Source organism: Mandrillus leucophaeus, unplaced genomic scaffold (assembly GCF_000951045.1).
Source record: "Mandrillus leucophaeus isolate KB7577 unplaced genomic scaffold, Mleu.le_1.0 Scaffold145, whole genome shotgun sequence".
NCBI lineage: Eukaryota > Metazoa > Chordata > Mammalia > Primates > Cercopithecidae > Mandrillus > Mandrillus leucophaeus.
Genome location: NW_012101421.1, coordinates 5,522,652 through 5,537,290, shown reverse-complemented (window position 1 = coordinate 5,537,290; position 14,639 = coordinate 5,522,652). Strand labels below are relative to the sequence as shown.

Sequence of the window (14,639 nt, the reverse complement as noted above, 5' to 3'; positions counted from 1 at the left end):
GCAGGCAGCAACAGGTGTTCCTGGGTCTCGCTGACTGGTGTCCGGACTGCAGAGCCCTGTACCAACCTGGAAATTCTTCCTGACCATCTCGTTGCTTATGCCCAGGTGCCTCTGGCAGGCCCCAGTGTTACAGAAGCAGCCAGTTCGCAGGTGGATGTTGTAAAGACTGGCCATTTTGTCCACCTGTGGATTTAATGTAACATGGAATGAGCTGTTACCAACGTGCAGTTTTACTCTGAGAGTTTCAGATCAGGATTTGGACCTCTCTTTCCTAATAATAAAATGATGATACAAGCCTGGAACTGTCCTCTAAAATGCCATGATCTATCATAGGTTAAACATTGTATAAAATGTTGCAGTGGGGCTGGAGACAGTGCCTTCTTGGCATCAGCTGCACAGGGTTGGACCACAGAGCGGGCGCCGTGAAGTGCTATTCCGCACAGAGTTGGACCACAGAGCAAGCCCCGTGAAGTGCTATTCCGAGCAGCCCCGCCTCAGCTCGCAGCCTGGACTCCAGGTGTTACTGCGTCCATGCTGAGTGTGATTGATTTGCTTTTCCTACTTTCTCCAACTTTCGGTTTAATCATAGAATTGCTTTTCAGTCCAGAAGTTCCCAAAGCTCTTTCCTGCCCTCTGGAGGCTCTGGGAGGTGGTTCGCATTCACATGAGGCCCTGGGATGTTTGCCCCAGCTCCTCCAGGCTGTGAGTCAAGGACTCCATTCCCCCAAGGGCCTGGGGGCCCAGTGGGAGTCCTCACCCTGGGGCTCAGGCTGAATTCAGCGGGAAGAGTCACTGAACTGCATTCAGGAAAATAAACACATCTTGCTCGGCTGGGTGAGCCTTTGAATTTTTCTCCCTGGGAAGTCACATGTGGGGTGGCCAGAGGTCACCGTGTGGTCAGCCAGGGATCTTGGCTGGGCAACGATGCCTCCCACAGACCCTTATCAAGACCATGGCAGCCTTCATCTTGGCCATCTCCTCTGGTGTGTCAGTGAGAAGAAACCATTCTCTGGGTTGAATCGAGGGACTTCAGATGAACAATTCTGTTTCTTCACCCTTGGCTAATGGCCCACTGGCATGCAGACCTACTAGTGAATTCAGGAGTCTCCCAGCTCTAAGGTGCGTCCTGGCAGCTCTACTGGGCCCAGCCAACTCCATCTCCAGAGTCAGGTTTCCCTTCACCAGGCAATTCCTAGGGAGACCCCCGACCCCCTGTCCAGCTCCCACCAGGCTGAATTAGAGTCCGCGTGGCTGCCCCTCACCTGCTCCCCCATATTCACCATTCCAGTTGCTTTTGCTATGAAGTAGGCCACCCCAAACTAGGGAGAATAAAACAACCACCCATTTATGCAGCTCACGGCTACAGTGTGGGAAAAATTAAAATTCAAACAGGGCACGGAGGAGATGTCTCCTCTCTGTCTCAAAATGTCCGGAGTCTCAGCTAGGAAGACTCGAAGGCTGGGAGTAGTTTGGCATCTGGGGGTTGGGATCATCTGGAGATTCCTTCACTCCTGGGTCTTTGTGGTCCCCAGGCTGGAAGGGCTTCAGAATTAGGACCACCAGCCACAGTCCTGAGCTTGGCCTCTCCGTGTGGCTTGGCATCCTTGCAGCACCCACAGCAGCCTCAGGGAACAAGACAGTAGCTGACAGGGTAACTCCAGGCTCCAAAGCTAGTGTCCCAGGGAACAAAGCCAACATGGCATCACCTCTTCTGATCTAGCCTTAGAAGCCATGCAGTGTCACCCTCCCGGCACCTGTTAGCTATGAACGAGTCACAGATCAGCCCAGATTCTAGGGGAAGACCCATGGATCCCCAGCCCTCCATGCAGGAGTGTCAAAGTCGCATGGTAGGAGAGGATGTGAGCAGAAGACGCTGTTGCAGCCACACTTACCCTTTGTCCTAATTTCCCATTTATGCATCTGTCTCCTCTTGCCCTCAGCCCTGGGGAATCCCACACAGGCCCAGACTGTGCCCAGCCAGGTGAAGGACGTTGTTTGCTATGGCAAGATGAGCACAGCATTCAGGGAGGACTGAGAAACTGGCCCAGCAACAATGCGCTGGAGGCTCCCAGCCTGGGAGCCTTTGTACCCAACATTTATTGAGCACTTACTTTATCCTGGGTGCTGTGCTAAGGGATGTATATACTGTATCTCATTTAATCCTTATATCAACACTATAATCAAGATATATTGTTATCCCCATTTCACAGTCTTGGAGGGCTTAACTTGCCTAAGTTCACAGAGCCGGCAAGAGGCAGACAGACTCTGAGTCCCCACTCTTAACCACCATGCAGAGTGACTTCCAACAGTAGGCGAATAAAATTAGAGGCCTGGATATACCAAAACAAGAACCCAAAGCCTTCTCATTGGCAGCTAAATTCTTTACACATCCCCTGATGAAAAAGAGACAGCTAAACCCAACTGCTGTTTCCGAAGGCCACCAAAAGCCCTGTGGAAATTCCCACATCGTGAAGTTCCCTGAACCAGGAAAAAATCATAACTGCACTTGCTTGAACTGGCACAGTTAGTCGTGCCTTAGCCACTGAATCCATTCACATGGTGAGCTTCCTCTACCAATGCACAGAGGGAGAAACTCGTCCTGTGTCTAGCCCTGGGGAATGAGACTCCCCAGACACCTAGACACGCAGCCTCACATCCTGGTGATTCCTCTTATTGGAGGAATCACCAATCCCACCACCAATCCCATGCCCACCACCAATCCCATGCCACCACCAATCCCATGCCCCTGCCACACCACCAATCCCATGCCCCTGCCACAGCACACACAATTACTTTTTTTTCTTTTTTTTTTTTGGAGACAGAGTCTTGCTCTGTCACCCAGACTGGAGTGCAGTGGTGCAATCTCAGCTCATGGCAACCGCCACCTCTCGGGTTCAAGTGATTCTCCTGCCTCAGCCTCCTAAGTAACTGGGGTTACAGGTGTGTGCCACAACGCCCAGCTAATTTTTATATTTTTAGTAAAGACAGGGTTTGGCCATGTTGGCCAGGCTAGTCTCCAACTCCTGACCTCAGGTAATCTACCCACCTCGGCCTCCCAAAGTGCTGGGATTATAGGTGTGAGCCACCATGCCCAGGCACATTTACTTTTGATTCAAGAATAAAACTTATGTTATCAATGACCTAGAATAACATATTTAAGAAGGCAAACCTTTTGCCTCTGATGCATTTTCCACCTTCACCCCTCCAAAAGCATTTAAAATATTGTGCTTCTTAGTAATGTCAGGGCTGGTTCTGCCAGTAGTGACAGCTGAGGGCATGGGGGCGAGGGGTCTGCACAGCTGCCATACCCGAGAGACCACCTGTGGCTGTACAGTGTCTGCCCCTGAACACCAGTGAGGACCAACATCTTCCCCAGGAGAACATTCCCCAAGTGTATTCTTTAGAAAGTGTATGGCTATTCAGAAAAGTGGGAGAAAAGATTCCTTGGGAGATGAATTTTGTTTGGGAAATCTAGGGTTTAGCAAATGTGGGTTGACTCCCTAACTCATTCTATAAGGACAACATCATTTTAATACCAAAACATGGCAGAGATACAATGAAGAAAGAAAACTTCAGGCCAATACCCATGATGAACATAGACACAAAAATCCTCAACAAAATACTAACAAATCAAATCCAGCAGCACATTAAAGAGCTAATCCAGCCAGGTACAGTGGTGCACACCTGTAATTGCAGCACCTTGGGAGGCCGAGGTGGGCAGATTGATTGAGCTCAGGTGTTCAAGACCAGCCTGGGCAACACGACAAAACCCTGTTTCTATAAAAAATACCAAAAAATTAGCCAGGTGTCACTACTGGGAATCTACCCCAAAGAAAACGTCATTATGTGGAAAAGACACACACATACACATTTATAGCAGCACAATTCACAATTGCAAAAATATGGAACCAACCTCAATGCCTATCAACCAATGAGTGGATAAAGAAAATGTGGTGTATATACACCATGGAATACTACTCAGCCATAAAATGAAACAAAACAATGGGCTTTGCAGCAACTTGAGTGGAGCTGGAGGCCATTATTCTAAGTGACGTAACTCAGGAATGGAAAACCGAATATCGTATGTTCTCACTTATAAGTGGGAGCTAAGGTAAGAGGATTCAAAGGCATAAGAATGATATAATGGACTTTGGAGACTCAGTGGGGAAGGATGGGATGAGGGAGGGATAAAAGACTACATATTGGGTACTATGTGTACACTGCTTGGGTGATGGGTGCACCAAAATCTCAGAAAACACCACCAAAGAACTTATCTATGTAACCAAAAACCACCTGTACCACAAAAAAACTATTAAAATAAATTAGCTGGGCATGGTGGCATGTTCCTGTAGTCCCAGCTACTCAGGAAGCTGAGGTGGGAGGATCACTTAAGCCAGGAAGGTCAAGGCTGCAGTGAACCAAGATCGTGCCACTGAACTCCAGTCTGGGTGACAGAGTGAAACCTTATCTCCAAAAAAAAAAAAAAAGAAAAAAGAAGAAGAAGAAGAAGAAAAAGCTAATCCACCATAATCAAGTAGGCTTTATTCCTGGGATGCAAAGCTGGTTCAACATACACAAATCAATATGTGTGATTTATCACATAAACAGAACCAAAAACAAAAACCACATGATCACCTCAATAGACACAGAAAAGGTTTATAACAAAATTCAGCATCCCTTCTGTTAAAAACTCAACAAACTAAGAATCCAAGGAACATACATCAAAATAACAAGACCCATCTATGACAAAACCACACCCAACATTATACTGAATGGGCAAAAGCTGAAAGCACTTCCCTTGAAAACTGGCACAAGATAAGGATGACCTCTCTCACCACTCCTTTTCAACATAATACTGGAAGTCCTAGCCAGAGCAATTAGGCCAGAGAAACAAATAAAAGACATCCAAATACGAAAAGAAGAAGTCAAGCTATCTCTCTTCACTGATAACATGATTCCATACCTGGAAAATCCCATAATCTCTGCCCAGAGGCTCCTACAACTAATAAACAACTTCAGTAAAGTTTCAGGATACAAAATCAATGCATGAAAATCAGTAGCACTTTTATACACAAATAATGGCCAAGTTGAAAGCCAAATCAAGAATGCAATCCCATTTATAATAGCCACAAAAATAATAAAATACCTAGGAATCCACCTTACCAGGGGGGATATCTACAATGAGAATTACAGAATACTGCTAAAAGAAATCAGACACCACGCAAACAAACAGAAAAACATTCCATACTCATGGATAGGAAGAATCAGTATTGTTAAGATGGCCATACTGCCCAAAGCAATTTACAGAGTCAATGATATTCCTATCAAACTACCAATGTCATTTTTCATGGAATTAGAAAAAAAACTACTCTAAAATCATATGGAACCAAAAAAGAGCCCAAATAGCCAAAGCAATCCTAAGCAAAAAGAATAAAGCTGAAGGCATCACACTACATGACATCAAATTATACTACAAGGCTATAGTAATCAAAACAGCATGGTTCTAGTACAAAAACAGACACATAAATCAATGGAAAAGGTTAGAGAGCCCAGAAATAAAGCCACACACCTACAACCATCAGATCTTTGACAAAGTAGACAATAACAAGCATTGGGGAAAAGACTCCCTATTCAATAAATGGTGCTGGGATAACTGGCTATAGATATGCAGAAGATTGAAACTGGACCCTTTCCTATCACCACATACAAAAATAAACTCAAGATAGATTAAGGACTTACGTGTAAACCCTAAAAGTATAAAAATCCTAGAAGATAACCTAGGAAATACCATTCTGGACATAGGCCTTGAAAAAGACTTCATGATGAAGACTCCAAAAGCAATTGCAACAAAAGCAAAAATTGACAAATGAGGCCTAACTAAACTAATGAACATCTGCACAGCAAAAGAAGCTATCAACAGAGTAAACAGATAACCTACAGAATGAGAGAAAATATTTGCAAACTATGCATCTAATAAAGGTCTAATATCTGGAAGCTATAAGGAACTTAAATCAACAAGCAAAAAACAAACAACTCCATTAAAAATGGGCAAAGAACATGAACAGACCCTTATCAAAAGATGACATATATGCAGCCAATAGCATATGAAAAAATGTTTGACATTATTAATCATGAGAGAAATGCAAATTAAAACCACAATGAGATACCATCTCATACCAGTTGGAATAGCTATTATTAAAGTCAAAAATTAACATATGCTGGTGAGGTTGTGGATTAAAAGAAACACTTATACACTGCTAGTGGGAATGTAAATTAGCTCAGCCACTGTGGAAAGCAGTTTGGAGATTTCTAAAAGAATTTAAAACCAAACTACTATTGGCTCGGCATAGTGGTTCATGCCTGTAATCCCAGCACTTTGGGAGGCTAAGGCGGGTGGATCACATGAGGCCAAGAGTTTGAGACCAGCCTGGTCAACATGGTGAAACCCTGTCTCTACTAAAAATACAAAAATTAACCATGTGTGGTGGTGCACATCTGTAATCCCAGCTACTTGGGAGGCTGAGGCAGGAGAATCACTTGAACCCAGGAGGTGGAGGTTGCAGTGAGCTGAGATTGCGCCACTGCACTCCAGCTTGGGTAACAAAGCGAGATTGCCTCAAACAAACAAACAAACAAACAAACAGAACTACCACTGAATCCAGCCATCCCAATTCCTTAATTAAATTACTGGGGTATACCTAAAGGAATATAAGTCATCCTACCATAAAGGCAAATGCACACATATCTTCATTGAAGCAATTTCTCAACAGCAAGGACATGGAATCAACCTATATGCACATCAGTGGTAGACTGGTTAAAGAAAATGTGGTACATATACACCCTGGGACACTACACAGCCACAAAAAAAAAAATGAAACCAGTCCTTTGTAGCAACATGGTGCAGCTGGAGGTCATTATCCTAAGTGAATTAACATAGAAACAGAAAACTAAATACTGCATGTTCCCACTTATAAGTGGGAGCTAAACATTGAGTACACATGGACACAAAGAAGAAAACCACAGCCACCGGGGCCTACTTAAGGGTAGAAGGTGGGAGGAGGGGAAAATTGAGAAGCTACCTATCAGGTACCCATGTAACAGGCCTGCACATGTATCCCCTGAACCGAAAATAAAAGCTGGAAGAACGCCGGGCACAGTGGCTCACGTCTAATCCCAGCACTTTGGGAGGCTGAGACGGGCAGACCACCTGTGGTCAGGAGTTCAAGACCAGCCTGACCAACATGGTGAAACCCCATCTCTACTAAAATACAAAAATTAGCCAGGCATGGTGGCGCACACCTGTAGTCCCAGCTATTCGGAAGGCTGAGGTGGGAGAATCACTTGAACCCAAGAGGTGGAGGTTGCAGTGAGCCGAGATCACGCCACTACACTCCAGTCTGGGTAACGGTGCAAGAGCAAGACCCCATCTCAAAAAAAAAAAAAAGTTGGAAGAAAAAAATAAAATAAAAATAAAGAGCCAGGTATCTCCCTCGCCCTCTCTCTTGCTTCCTCTCTGGCGGCACATACCAGTTCACATTTGCCTTCCTCCACGAGTAGAAGCAAACTAAGGTGTTCACCAATGCCCAGTCTTCCGTCAACAGAACCATGAGCCAAATAAACCTTTTTTTCTTTGTTAAAAACAAAATGTGGGCCGGGCACAGTGGCTCACACCTATAATCCCAGCACTTTGGGATGCCAACACAGGTGGATCACTTGAGGTCAGGAGTTCAAGACCAGCCTGGCCAAAATGGCAAAACCCCATCTCTACTAAAAATACAAAAGTTAGCCAGGTGTGGTGGTGCGTGCCTGTAATCCCAGCTACTTGGGAGGCTGAGGCATGAGAATCGCTTGAACCCCAGAGGTGGAGGTTGCAGTAAGCCAAGATCATGCCATTGCACTCCAGCCTCGGTGAAAGAGCGAGACCCCATCTCAAAAAAATAAATAAAAATGTGGATGCGGATGTGCTTTCAAGGGAAAACCAGCACCATCTTCCAAACACCCAACAATTGAATCCATTCCCCACAGAGCTGCTCTGGGAATGACCTTTGGTTCCTGTTGTCCATCTGTGACATCCCGTCTGATAACCGCCTACCACCATGCCTGAGTACTCAGTGCAACTCTGGACATTTTAGTGGACCAGGAAGTGAAGTGAGCAGCTTATTCAACTATAGCAGAGACCCAACGATTCCCCACCTGCCATCAGAAGAACTGGCCTCTTTCTTCCCATTTGAAAGTTACCACTTTTGGCTGAGTAAAGAGGGCTGAAAAACGAGGGTGAATGAGGGTGAAAAGGCATGTGGTTGAGGACCAGGTGGCCTCTTCAACAGTGCATGGACTTTGTCACACTGCATTGCTCTCGTCTGGAACTCAGACGAGTTGTAATAAGGTCAGCAGGATGGAAAGAAAACCCACCTGGGAGTAACCAATGATGTTCCCTTTGTCATCCAGCACATTAAAATTGATGATCGGACCCTGAACCTCGGGGCTGCTGAACTCGGAATCGCTGTAAATCCTCACCACAGCGGCTCCGTTGGGGTACCGGAGAGAGGACAGGGCCACGTAGGTATACTGAGCCAAGGTGAAGGTGTGCTGCTTTATATTCTCCATTCCACCTCAAATCAATCATGAAACACAAGAGAATCATGACCTTTACGTAAATTCACTCATTCTTTTTTTTTTTTTTTTTTTTTTTGAGACAGGGTCTCACTCTGTCACCCAGGCTGGAGTACAGTGGTAAGATCACGGCTTACTACAGCCTCAACCTTCTGGGCTCAGGTGATCCTCCCACCTCAGCCTCCCAAGTAGCTGGGACTACAAGCATTCACCACCATGCCTGACTAATTTTTGTATTTTTTGGAGAGATGGAGTTTCACCATGTTGCCCAGGCTGGTCTCCAGCTCCTGGGCTCAAGGGATCCACCTGCGTCAGCCTCCCAAAGTGCTGGGATTACAGGCATGAGCCACCACGCCTGGCACCACTAACTCACTTTTAAGAAAACAAGTTTGTCATAACTGGCAAACTCTGACCTCACATTAATAATTTTAAATGCGTGTAAATAGTGGATGGTACTGCCCTTATGACAAATGTTTAGGTGTTCAGTACTGAACAACAGAATTTTTCCATAGGCATTCCTGTCATCCTCTTTTTTATATATAATGTTACGTAAACATTTAGATATTTAGACCCTTTGGTAACAGATCACAAAATGTATGTTTTTCCTCTAAACATGTTTTTGCTGTTTGTTTTTATTAATGTTTAAATCATTTTAAAACTACACAAAGCAATGAAGAATACATGCTTCCACATGAATGAACCTTGGAAATGTGCTAAGTGAAGCTAGACACAAAAGGACAAATGTTGTATGGTTCTACTTAGAGGAGTTACCAAGAATAGGCAAATCCACAGAGAAAAAAAGTAGTTCCAAGGGTTGGAGGGGGAGGAGGAAATAGGGAGTTATTTTTTAATGGGTACAGAGTTTCTGTTTGGAATGACAGAGTTCTGGAAATAGATAGTGGTGATGGTGGCACGACATTGTGAATGTACTTACTATGACTGAGTTGTACACTTAAAAATAGTTAACATGGTAAATTTTATATTATGTATTTTTTACCACAATTTTTATTTTTTTAAAAAGGAACAATTACATAGGAAAAAAAAAAATTCAGGGTTTGCCATATTGTGGACTGGTACAGTCAACCTTTGCGTTCCAAGGTGCCTGGTCCTGATAGACCCTGTCAACTGCAGTTTGGGGGCCCTGTTAATATCTTTCCTTGGAAAGTACTCACTACTTAGTGCCTGTCTTCATTGACTCCTCCCATTGTCCCAGATCATGCCCACTCACCTCCCTGCATTGCCATCAGGGCAACCCTCTCTTCCCGTGAATCCTGTCTGCCCCTAGTGTTGGGCTAAGACTAAGGTTAAGGCACTGAAGGGTCCCATTACTGTGACAAAAGAGCAATGGCCAGGAAAGAAAGCAGGCGTCATGCGAAGACCATCGGCAGATACAGTGATTGGGTGCCCACGGTTAGGCATCAGTATGACCTGGGTTAAATCCTGGCCCTCCTGGTTTCCAGCTCCCTGGCCTGGAATGTGTTTAACCTCTTGGAGCATCAGCTTATTCATGGGCAGAGCTACCCCGTGGGGCAGTGGGGAGGACTCAGAAAGGCAAGAGGGGGTAAAGGCCTCAGGTTCTGTAACCATTCCCAGGACCCAGGGAGGCTCCTCCCATTCTGTGAAGCTATCAGTCTCCTGATTTGGAATGTCTTCTACCTGTTAAAATGTTATTTCAGCTGAAAAAACAGAAAGCAATAAAAAAACCCCACCTCATTCTCTTGCTCTCTGAAGTGGTTTCGAAGTTACTAGGAATCAAATTTTACTGCATGGAGTGCCAGTCACTTCCACAGACTCTGTCTCCTTCACCTGAATCACACCTGTGCCAGAGCTCCCTCAAGGACAAAACAACAGGAGCAAATTCCACAGGGATAGAAACGTCCACTGACCTGTGAGGCGTTCTAGGGTGTCAAATCCATGTTTTAGCGCGATCACATCAAGGAATGAGATGGTGCCATCTTCAAACCTATAACCACAGGGTGAGGAGAATAGGTCAAGCTGTGGCCAAAACAATCCATGTGCATTTTGTGGTATATAATGAGCTTTAGATTTTAGGCTTAGCTGTTGATATGATTTGGCTTTATGTCTCCACCCACATCTCGTCTCTAATTGTAATCCCCAGGTGTTGACAGATGGACATGGTAGGAGGTGACTGGATCATGGGGGTGGTTTCCCCCTTGCTGTTCTCATTTTGTGATAGTGAGGGAGTTCTCACGAGATCTGATGGTTTTATAAATGGCAGTTCCCCTGGGCTCTTCTCTGTCTCTCCTGCTGCCTTGTGAAGAAAGTGCCCGCTTCCCCTTCCACCATGATTGTACGTTTCCTGAGGCCCCTCCAGCCATGCAGAACTGTGAGCCAACTAAACCTCCTTTGTTTATAAATTACCCAGTCTTGGGTAGTATCTTTATAGCAGTGTGAAATTGGACTAATAGAGCTGTAATCTATTAATACCTTCCCTCTGCTGTCTTATAAAACATTGCTCTGCCCTTCAGGATAGGGGGACTTTGTACACCAAGACCTGTCCGGCTGCCTCTGGCCCTGACCCGCTCTGCAGTTTTCTTGGGCTGCTCTAAATTTCGTAGGGTGGCCAGGTGCAGTGGCTCATGCCTGTTATCTCAACACTTTGGGAGGCCCGGGTGGGAGGATCACTTGAGGCCAAGAGTTTGAAACCACCTGCCGTGCAACACAGCAAGACCCCATCTCTACAAAAAATTTTGTTAAAACTAGCCAGTTATTAATCGATTGATAATTATTTATTGATCAAATACTTAATAGATTCTTTCTTAAAAGAGGAGTTTTTTGTTTCTGTCAAGGGATGTACTTCACTGAGTTATAAAATACATAAAGTTAAGAACATAGTCAAGGTACCCGTTCAATAAACCTTTAGGTTGAGTATTAAATCTCTTGAGTTCTAGTCCTGAGTTCACAAGAAAAAAAATTGGCTTATAATGGTAAATAAATATATTCAGCTTTCTGGGAATGTTGGCGTGTCACCTGTTGTAAAGTCATCTACCTGAATCAAAGGAAAGAGGTCTGATCCCCCCCAGCCCACCCATGCCCTGGCCCCCAGTGAGCTGCCCCACTTCTCTTGGCCTTCAGGTGCCCTTATTGGCCAAATTAAATTTGAGGTGTCGCTTTGTTCTGCCTGTAAGTTACATTATATTATGCCTGTCATTCTTTTCTCATTTGGTTCTGTTACATGGTAAATTATCACACTTGGAGTCAAAAGGTTTTACATGAGCGTTCCTGTTTTAGAAGTCCCCCAACTATGGACAAGTCCTAAATAAAAGAGACATCAAATAGCCTCCTAACATTGATCCCCACCATTCTGATACTTCACCTATGTTAGCTCTAAAAGGACAGTATTATCACTTCTCTCTTTTTTTTTTTTTTTTTTTTTGAGATGGAGTCTTGCTCTGTTACCCAGGCTAGAGTGCAGTGGGTGCGATCTATGGCTCACTGCAACCTCCGCCTCCTGGGCTCAAGCGATTCTCCTGCCTCAACCTCCTGAGTAGCTGGGATTACAAGCACCCATCACCACACCCAGCTAATTTTTGTGTTTTTAGTAGAGACAGGGTTTCACCATGTTGGGCAGGCTGGTCTTGAACTCCTGACCTCGTGATCCACCCACCTCGGTCTCCCGAAGTGCTGGGATTACAGGCGTGAGCCACCACATCTGGCCCAATATTATCATTTCTACTTTAGAGAAAAAACATGAGGTACAGAGAACAAGTCATACGTCCCCTCGCTGGTGTGCAGTGGAGCGGGGACTCGTTCCCCAGTGGTCCAGCTTCAGGCATACACAGCTAATGCTGACTCTATTGTCAAGGCCATGGCCCTACATGCAGGACCCTTGAGTCTGTGTGGGGTCCATGGGGATCTAAAGCCCTTCCCATCTATGTCCAAGGCCTTCTCCGGAATCCTGTAGGTGATTAGTTGCCTACCCAACCCTGTGTCACCACTGTTGATCCAGCAGAACCCTGGGTCAGCCACCATTTTCAGCCTTGACACATTCGACCTTACAGGTCCCAGCTGTCACCATCTGAAAGATTCCTGAGCATAACTCACACCACCTGCCCTTGCAGCCTGGGGATAAGGCATATGCCAACAACCCAGGCAGAGGCCTCTGGCATTTGAGGGCAAGCGACAGCCTGTACCCAGACTCCCTCTGTAACACTCATAGTGGGGCTCACTGAGGTTGCTGCTAACACTGCCTCACAAGTCTGGGGGTCTCTGCTTTAACTGATTCTTCCGGCTAACTAGGTGCCAGGCTGAGCTGATCCTAGGTGCTGGAGAACCAGCCATGCTGTCAATGTGTGGGCAGATTTATTCCAAACGGTGCCACCTTTTAAAGCCACTGGGTTCACCTTTTAAAGCCACTGTTTCAACTGCTGCAATCTCTTGTCAGTGCTGAGGGCAAAGGCCTGGAAGCTCACCCTCCTTACACCATGGGGGCTTTTCACCTCTCCTGTGTGCAGTTCTTATCTGCAGGCCCCGGTCCTCTCACAGCTCTGGAGAAGTCTCTCAAATGGGGGCAGAATTCACTGAACCACCTGTGTCACCTCCAGTCAACCTCTGCCTCCCAGATCTGAGCCCTACCATCAGCCTGTCCCTGCCAGCAACCTGAATTCTGCTGACCCCCAAAGCCAGACCCACCTCTTGCATAATCCTCCAGGAGAAACAGACCAGCCCCCACCTTGCTGAACTCCTCCGGCCCCTCCCCTGTGGCAAGGTTACCTTTGAGCCACCGATGGCCTCGGGATGTAGAAGTCTTCTCCTGCTAGGTAGGCAGAGGCTGTGCCTCCTCCAAAGTAGGTCTTCCTCAGTAGAGGAGCCACACGATTATGGACCAGCAGAGCACCCAGGCCCGTAGGGAACCCGAAGATCTTATAGAAGGAGATGGGGACAAAGTCGGCCTGGTGAGCTGACAGGTCCAAAGGCGAGGTGCTCACATACGAGGCTGCGTCGAGCAGCACAAACCACTTCCCAGGCGTGCTCACAGGGTGCAACCGCCCAGACTTGACCTCTTCTATCCAGGACAGGGGGTATCTGAATCCAGAAAAGTTACTCTGAGCTGGGTAGCAGAAGAGATGCGGCAGTTGGCAGTCTGGGTCGCTGACCGAAGCACCATGTTCCTCTGCAGACCACAGGTCCTCTGGCCTGACCGGGGTGGACGTGACATTTACGGCCATGGTCACGTTCCTCATGCCCACTACAGAGGTGTGGCTGTCGGTGAGGTAACAGAACTGACTCCCACTGCTCTCTGGGCCCTGGGACACCCATGGAAAGGCCTCTGCCACCAGTTTGAGAGCAGCCGTGCTCCCAGAAGTAAAGATCACAGTGTAGTCCTCCGCGGTGGTGTGGAAGTGCGCCAGGATTCTGGAAGAAGCACAACATCCCCGCAACCCCCGGATCTCAGCCCCAGCACTGAATGTTTGCAGGCTGTTTTGTTTCTATTAACTATGACATCTCTACCTTAATGGATAGATAGGCTTTGCCACAGCTGTGAAGTTAGAGCAGGGGCAATGGAAGCCGTGGGAACGAGTTCCAGTTGGCGAAATCCTCTTACCTCCCAAATATCACTGGATATTTCCAATTTGATATGACAAAAATCCACGATAAACTTAATCAGAGTTGATACTACCCTCTCTCCTTGGTGCTTTCTATGTAGCTCTAACATAACAAGGTTTAAGTAGTAATCAACCTGTTTACATTGCTTTTAATTTTGGCAACCCTAATAGCAAAACAGTACCACTTTCAAATTTGAAATAACTCGAAATTGTGTTAATAATTTTAAGTACCACCTGGAAATTATTTGCCAGATACTATTACATGTAGAAAGTATAGAGAGCTGGCCGGGCACGGTGGCTCAAGCCTGTAATCCCAGCACTTTGGGAGGCCGAGACAGGAGGATCACGAGGTCAGGAGATCGAGACCATGCTGGCTAACACGGTGAAACCCCGTCTCTACTGAAAAATACAAAAAAACTAGCCGGGCGAGGTGGCGGGCGCCTGTAGTCCCAGCTACTC

The 14,639-nt window shown here is 46.1% G+C and overlaps 1 protein-coding gene across 1 annotated transcript in view; it reads right to left on the bottom strand.

Annotated features, from left to right (window-relative positions):
• Window positions 1–14,639, bottom strand: part of MOCOS (molybdenum cofactor sulfurase) — a gene marked incomplete at its 5' end in the record, with an annotated part of 58,097 nt that overhangs the window by 31,604 nt on the left and 11,854 nt on the right. Inside the window, 4 exons of the mRNA XM_011974445.1 lie at window positions 67–183; window positions 8,413–8,612; window positions 10,500–10,576; window positions 13,348–13,989. Coding sequence (XP_011829835.1) covers window positions 67–183; window positions 8,413–8,612; window positions 10,500–10,576; window positions 13,348–13,989 — 1,036 coding nt within the window. The remainder of the gene's footprint in view (window positions 1–66; window positions 184–8,412; window positions 8,613–10,499; window positions 10,577–13,347; window positions 13,990–14,639) is intronic.